This window comes from Oncorhynchus tshawytscha, linkage group LG03, assembly GCF_018296145.1.
Source record: "Oncorhynchus tshawytscha isolate Ot180627B linkage group LG03, Otsh_v2.0, whole genome shotgun sequence".
Classification (NCBI taxonomy): Eukaryota; Metazoa; Chordata; class Actinopteri; order Salmoniformes; family Salmonidae; genus Oncorhynchus; species Oncorhynchus tshawytscha.
In genome coordinates, this window is record NC_056431.1 from 68,415,719 (window position 1) to 68,423,548 (window position 7,830).

General features: G+C 45.5%; 1 protein-coding gene across 2 annotated transcripts in view; it reads left to right on the plus strand.

Moving 5' to 3' along the window:
• The window catches only part of nck2a (NCK adaptor protein 2a), a 50,111-nt gene extending 43,678 nt beyond the window's left edge, over window positions 1-6,433 (plus strand). For both annotated transcript variants that reach the window (XM_042319887.1, XM_042319888.1), the window contains exons 3-4: window positions 4,578-5,368; window positions 5,781-6,433. In XM_042319887.1, the coding sequence (XP_042175821.1) occupies window positions 4,578-5,368; window positions 5,781-5,999 (1,010 nt within the window). In that variant the 3' untranslated portion in view covers window positions 6,000-6,433. The remainder of the gene's footprint in view (window positions 1-4,577; window positions 5,369-5,780) is intronic.
• Window positions 6,434-7,830: the final 1,397 nt, after the last annotated feature.

Here is a 7,830-nt window from a genome sequence, read left to right on the forward strand (position 1 = left end):
TTGTTGTACATGGACCTTGACTCTTCTTTTAAACATTACGGTCTGTTCAATATTCCTGTCTTGTTTGCATTTGTCATCCCCTTCTGTCTGTCTTTTTTTCCCTTGATCTTGCCCTCTTCTGCCCTCTTTTTCTGTTTCTGTTTCGCTTTTTCTCTCTCGCTCTCTTTCTCACTCTTTCTCACTCCGCCCCTCTTTTCTGTGAGTTCTGTCCTGTGATGTCTGGTCTTCTGTGTGTTAGTAACAGCTGCCAAGGGAGCCTCCTCCCTCCACCTCTCCTCACCCATTTCTCTCTCGCACAACAAAGCAGGAGGAAAGTTTAGTGCCACTCTGTGTGAACCCGATAACTTTCTGAGTTAGCTGTCATCGACAGAGCTGTGACCTGGCTCTACACTGCAACACAAACACACACAGTTGTCACTTTTCCCTGTGTTGTGACTAAACAAATTGCAGCATTGGGAATGTGTGTTTGCAGTGGAATCTAATTGTACTTACTGCATAACTAACAGAAGAACTAAAGTATGTTTGGTGACTTTTATTTAAGATGTAATTGGTTTGTACAGTAAGAGCTGCCCTGATGGGGTCTGTCTGCCCAGCATCCAACCACCGGAGCCATTAGTCATCTGTATGTCAGTCACCCATCTCCCTAGGTGTGACAACTGAAAGCATCAGAACAACTTTTAGTTGGCCCTAGCTAGCGCTCAACATGGGTTACAACAGGTAAATAATCAACATGGAGGAGACAGGAGAGAGCTTGCTGTCTTCGTTGTGCAGGAGATGGAGGCAGGGAGAGGAGATGGGTAGGTGTAGAGGCAGCTTTGATCCCTTGCCTGCCTGTCAGTACCACAGCAGATCCATGCACCAGGCTGTCTGCTCCACTTTCCTCCCCAGCTCGAATGTACTATTTTCAGCTTTTTGAGGGGACTTGGTTAGCTGAGCTAGAGCATGTCGGTGGTGCTGAATGCCTGGTTTAATGAGATGGGAGTTGTGACACACACACTAGCAGGTGTGTGTGTGTGTGTGTGTGTGTGTGTGTGTGTTAGCCCCACTGAGTGCGAGTTTGAGAGAATTACTGTATGTAGTGCATGTGTGTACAATCTTGTATGTACGTGCATGTGATTGTGAACATGAGTTTGAAGCTGTTCTGGCTCATGGTGCCCTATTATAAGACACTGTTGGTGTTTCCTTTATTCTGGCAGTTACCTGTATGTGTTTGTTTTGTCCTCTATCTTAAGTGTTTACTCCCCAACTGGGCCCAGAGTGCAGCCTGAAGCCTCCATTTAGTGCCCCAACTCCTGCCTTGTCTCCCAGTGTCCTGAATCAGCTTCGGCTCCTTCTGTCTTATTTACTTTCTCAGTACCACTGGAGTTATAACTTATGTGTTTTCGGTTGTGGATATGAAAGATGTTTATATCATGGCATTGTTGAATACTCGTTTCTGATTGGCTTGAGGGTGTTTGGCGGATAAATTGGTATGGGGTTAATCAAGGGCATTATCGCTTAAATAGAACGGGTTACCAACATATTCAGATAATGATTGACATATTTTCATTACATTTTTATTTAGATTAATTTATTCATACTATTTCATCCTTCCAAAAAATAAAGTCCTGACACAAATCTAGGGTTGCTACCCAAGCCGGCTGGTCGTTCGTTCTATCAGTCTCTGGCAACCGAACCATCTATGGATGCGAACCCAGTCGTTCATCCTAAATGTTCTATTGTCATGCTGGCTGGCGACGTTCTTATACCTTGCTTGCTAGCTACCGAACTACGGCTAACTTAGTCACGTTAAACACAGCAGCCAGAACAACAGCAAAGTAGCTGCATGTTTAAGCTGTTTTCTAGTGACATTTATTTGGATACATCCATAAGAATGAGCTAACGATGAGCGATTTCACCTGGCACGGAAAATGTGTTCTCTCGTCAGGACACTGTTGTTCAGAGGAGCCAGCCAACAACACAACTAACACAATCACTGTTGTTCAGAGGAGCCAGCCAACAACACAACTAACACAATCACTGTTGTTCAGAGGAGCCAGCCAACAACACAACTAACACAATCACTGTTGTTCAGAGGAGCCAGCCAACAACACAACTACAATCACTGTTGTTCACACAATCACTGTTGTTCAGAGGAGCTAGCCAACAACACAACTAACACAATCACTGTTGTTCAGAGGAGCCAGCCAACAACACAACTAACACAATCACTGTTGTTCAGAGGAGCCAGCCAACAACACAACTAACACAACCACTGTTGTTCAGAGGAGCCAGCCAACAACACAACTAACACAATCACTGTTGTTCAGAGGAGCTAGCCAACAACACAACTAACACAATCACTGTTGTTCAGAGGAGCTAGCCAACAACACAACTAACACAATCACTGTTGTTCAGAGGAGCCAGCCAACAACACAACTAACACAATCACTGTTGTTCAGAGGAGCCAGCCAACAACACAACTAACACAATCACTGTTGTTCAGAGGAGCCAGCCAACAACACAACTAACACAATCACTGTTGTTCAGAGGAGCTAACACAATCACTGTTGTTCAGCCAACAACACACACTAACACAATCACTGTTGTTCAGAGGAGCCAGCCAACAACACAACTAACACAATCACTGTTGTTCAGAGGAGCCAGCCAACAACACAACTAACACAATCACTGTTGTTCAGAGGAGCCAGCCAGCCAGAGGAGCCAACACACAGCTAACACAATCACTGTTGTTCAGAGGAGCCAGCCAACAACACAACTAACACAATCACTGTTGTTCAGAGGAGCCAGCCAACAACACAACTAACACAATCACTGTTGTTCAGAGGAGCCAGCCAACAACACAACTAACACAATCACTGTTGTTCAGAGGAGCCAGCCAACAACACAACTAACACAATCACTGTTGTTCAGAGGTTCAGCCAGCCAACAACACAACTAACACAATCACTGTTGTTCAGAGGAGCCAGCCAACAACACAACTAACACAATCACTGTTGTTCAGAGGAGCCAGCCAACAACACAACTAACACAATCACTGTTGTTCAGAGGAGCCAGCCAACAACACAACTAACACAATCACTGTTGTTCAGAGGAGCCAGCCAACAACACAACTAACACAATCACTGTTGTTCAGAGGAGCCAGCCAACAACACAACTAACACAATCACTGTTGTTCAGAGGAGCCAGCCAACAACACAACTAACACAATCACTGTTGTTCAGAGGAGCTAGCCAACAACACAACTAACACAATCACTGTTGTTCAGAGGAGCCAGCCAACAACACAACTAACACAATCACTGTTGTTCAGAGGAGCCAGCCAACAACACAACTAACACAATCACTGTTGTTCAGAGGAGCCAGCCAACAACACAACTAACACAATCACTGTTGTTCAGAGGAGCCAGCCAACAACACAACTAACACAATCACTTCAAACTGAAGCAGGAAAGACTACAAACAAGCTGCATTTAGTATCGTTTGATCTGTTTTCCATTGAAATGTATTTCGTATATGTCCTTAAATGATGCCTATTCGTGATTTTGACTGGCTGAGAAAAACTGTCTGTCCCGACTCCAGACCCCTACACGTTCATTACTATTGGACAGCAGGAGATTGTTTCAATATTGAAATTCAATGTTGGAAATGTCAGAGACCGACAGCAAGGTTTATGCAAATCGCTATTGAAAACCAGTTGCCAGTCTAAAAGAAATGGGAGAAAATGTCTAGATGGTTTTTACATTAGAGATCAAGTTTATAAATTGTATGGCTGGGCTGATGAGACAGTGGATTGCACAGTGAGATGGATCAGAGTAAATGGGCATAGCTTTAACCGGTTGTCACTTCAAATCAAATTGTATTGGTCACATACACATGGTTAGCAGATGTTAATGCAAGTGTAGTGAAATGCTTATGCTTCTAGTTCTGACAATGCAGCAATATCTAACAAGTAATCTAACGATTTCACAACAGGTGGAATAGACACCGGCTGGAATGCGGTTTTAACCAATCAGCATCCCGGATTAGATCCACCCGTTGTTTAATCCCCTATAACGCACGATATAATTCACTGTCTGTAGTTCATTCTTCCATGTTTTAGCTGCTTTTCAAGCAAGTCAAATTGAAAACATTGGCATTGTGGTTTGGTTAGCTAAACTAGCAAGTCTGTGTTTGGTTACCAAGGCAACTACTGTAGCTTTCTAGTTAACTTGCTAGCTACTTCAGTGGATTTTGAACACATTTCTAGAGGCAACTGTGTTCAATTATAGCCGTGGTATAAAAGAGATAATCAGCTTGGGGCTCTATGCGTTCTCTGGAAAATAATGCAACTCCTAGTTGTTTATTATTTTCCATAAGACGCATAACCCCTTGTTAATTATTCCTTACTTAGTATCTGGTTATACAAGTGTTGTAGTACCAGTCGCTGCCAATACTGCCAACTAGAAGAAATCCACAGTACTTTTTATTCAATCCACTTGCAACACCAAACATGTTGTCTTTGACTGGTTCTCTAAAATAAAATGAAATGTCATGGTAGGTTAGCTTATCATACTGATGTCTTTGTCTCTGTCTCAGGACTGGGTAAGGGCAGAAGGAAGCAGAGTGCCAGTGACGCCTCCCCTACGCCCAGCACAGATGCGGAGTACCCCTCCAATGGGAGTGGCCGAGGAGTGGCCGAGCGGGTCTACGACCTCAACATCCTGGCTGTGGTCAAGTTCTCGTACGTGGCGGAGCGCGAGGATGAGCTGACCCTAGCCAAGGGGTCCCGGGTCACGGTGATGGAGAAGTGCAGTGACGGTTGGTGGCGGGGCAGCCAGGGGGGCCGTGTGGGCTGGTTCCCCTCCAACTATGTCCTGGAGGACCCCTCAGAGGGTGAAGGGGGTAGAGGCGGAAGGGACTCCCCAGGGAGGGGCAGGGAGGCCACGATGACCAACGGGCGGGCGGGAGGTGGTGGCAGCCGGGGTGGCGAGGGCAGTGGTGCGCTCCAGCTGGTCCAGACTCTGTACCCGTTCAGCTCAGTGACGGAGGAGGAGCTGAACTTTGAGAAAGGAGAGGTGATGGAGGTTGTTGAGAAACCTGAGAACGACCCAGAGTGGTGGCGCTGCCGGAACACCCGCGGTCTGGTGGGCCTGGTGCCCAAAAACTACGTGCTGGTGCTGAATGACACCAACGGGCCTCCCGGGCTCCCCGCCCTTCCGCTGTCGCCCCCCGGTTCCCCACAGATCGGCCACATGGCCCCGGCGTGCGAGGGCAAGTTTGCAGGCAGGGACTGGTACTACGGAGGGGTGACCAGACACCAAGCAGAGCTGGTCCTCAACGAGAGAGGACAGGAGGGGGATTTCCTCATACGTGACAGCGAGTCATCGGTGAGTGGGGGAGGAGAGGATGAAGGAAGGGGAGGGATTAGGGAAGGAGGTATGAGTGTGTGAGAAGAGATAGACCAGGGTTTCCCAAACACTGCCCTGTGGGAAGGGGAAGATCTCAATTGCATACTCCTCATGCCCCTCATTGACCACCACCTCCAATGGGTTTTGAGGAGGTGACGGGGAGAGAGGACGCGAGGAGTATGCAATAGAGATCTTCCCAAGGATAAAATACTAAATTGGAGGATAGGAGATATACAGTATCTGCACACATGAACAGCTATTCACCTGTGATTTATAAATGAAGTCATAGTGCCCTCTGCTGGTGGATAGTTAGTAGAGTGTTTGTTGGAGATGTTTCATCTATGTTGTGTAAGTGAACTGACTCTCGCTCTCTCCATCCTTCTCCCTCTAGCCCAGTGATTTCTCTGTGTCTCTGAAGGCGCCTGGGAAGAACAAGCACTTCAAGGTGCAGTGTTCAGAGGAGGTCTACTGTATCGGCCAGCGCAAGTTCAGCTCCATAGATGAACTGGTGGAACACTACAAGAAAGCCCCCATCTTCACCAGTGAACAAGGAGACAAGCTCTACCTGGTCAAACCGCTGCCCGAACCCCAGCTATCCTCAACATGCTGAACTTGGGGAGAGACCTTACTGTCTGTTTTAGCCCAGTCACATAGTTCGTATTGGTTCTGTTTCCTTTGTTAGTTAAAAAAACATTTGAAATGTAAACCCTCTCCAGAGGTTCTGATGATTTCTAGTTCACTAAGGGACCACTGTAAACACTCTTTAGATTTGTTCTTCTTCCTTTTGCCTAATCCTCATCTATCCATCTCTTCTTCCACCTTCATCCTCATCTATCCATCTCTTCTTCCACCTTCATCCTCATCTATCCATCTCTTCTTCCACCTTCATCCTCATCTATCCATCTCTTCCTCCACCTTCATCCTCATCTATCCATCTCTTCCTCCACCTTCATCCTCATCTATCCATCTCTTCCTCCACCTTCATCCTCATCTATCCATCTCTTCCTCCACCTTCATCCTCATCTATCCATCTCTTCCTCCACCTTCATCCTCATCTATCCATCTCTTCCTCCACCTTCATCCTCGTCTATCCATCTCTTCCTCCACCTTCATCCTCGTCTATCCATCTCTTCTTCCACCTTCATCCTCGTCTATCCATCTCTTCCTCCACCTTCATCCTCGTCTATCCATCTCTTCCTCCACCTTCATCTTCACCATTCATTCATCCTCGTCTATCCATCTCTTCCTTCATCCTTCATCCCATCATCTCCTCATCCCATCTCTTCCTCCACCTTCATCCTCATCTATCCATCTCTTCTTCCACCTTCATCCTCATCTATCCATCTCTTCCTCCACCTTCATCCTCGTCTATCCATCTCTTTCTCCACCTTCATCCTCCTCGGAACTCAACTTCGAGAGAGAGATACTGTCAATGTGCCACCTGCTTACTGTATTGCTTTTCTATTGGCACTACACTTATTGTTCTGTTTTTCTATTGGTCCCAGCTCTACACTACTGCTATTTGATTGGCTCCTGCTGTACACTAATTGCACTGTTCTATTGGCTCCAGCTCTACTCTACACTTAGTTCTTGATTCAATCTGGATGACTGAAGCATTACAGATTGAACGCTAGAGATGTAAAGGTCATTTCTGATTTGAGCTGACAAGATGCAGTGTTTACAGTCTCCGCTAATGCGGGAACATATTCTTTCAATTTAAATCACGCTTTAACGCTGAACTTCCGCTATATGAATTGAGCCCTTATTGTATTCATTGGCCCTAGTGCTGTTTTCCAATGAAATCAGGTCTTCAGGCGTTCTACTCTCAATATGTAAATGTAGTTGATGGATGACACTAATTCAAAAGTAATATGTTTTTTGTTTTTTATATACTTCTTGCTACGTATCGGTCATGGGGTTCTCAGCTTTTATTAGATATAATATATCTGAATGTCATTGAGCATTGTTATTTAATTCTTGTTCCCACTGTATGTATATATTCAGAAGATGTGCATATATGAATCGTTTTGATCCAACCTATGGTACTGTACCACTGATCATGTGATGAGAATTGAAATGCGGATGTTCAATAAAAGTTTTTGCAGAATAACTCAAATCATAAGCCGCCTGCCCTTTCTGTCTCTGATGCTGCATCGTGAGACAAGTGGTAATTGCTGCTGGTCTCTGGGAGTGGATGTTATTATTCTACACTATAGTTAATCATAGAACTGTCTGGCTGTTTAAATACAGTCCGGCTGGCAGTTTTTAAATGCAGTCTGGCTGGCTGTTTTTAAATGCAGTCTGGCTGCTGAGTGACTCAGGCCAGAGGAGATGACTGAGCGTTGTTGTCGTCTTTGATATCATGGCGGTCCGCAAACAATTGTTTAAGTACTGTGCTGGAATGTACGATCAATCATGAGCTGGCGAATTCTGTACTACCA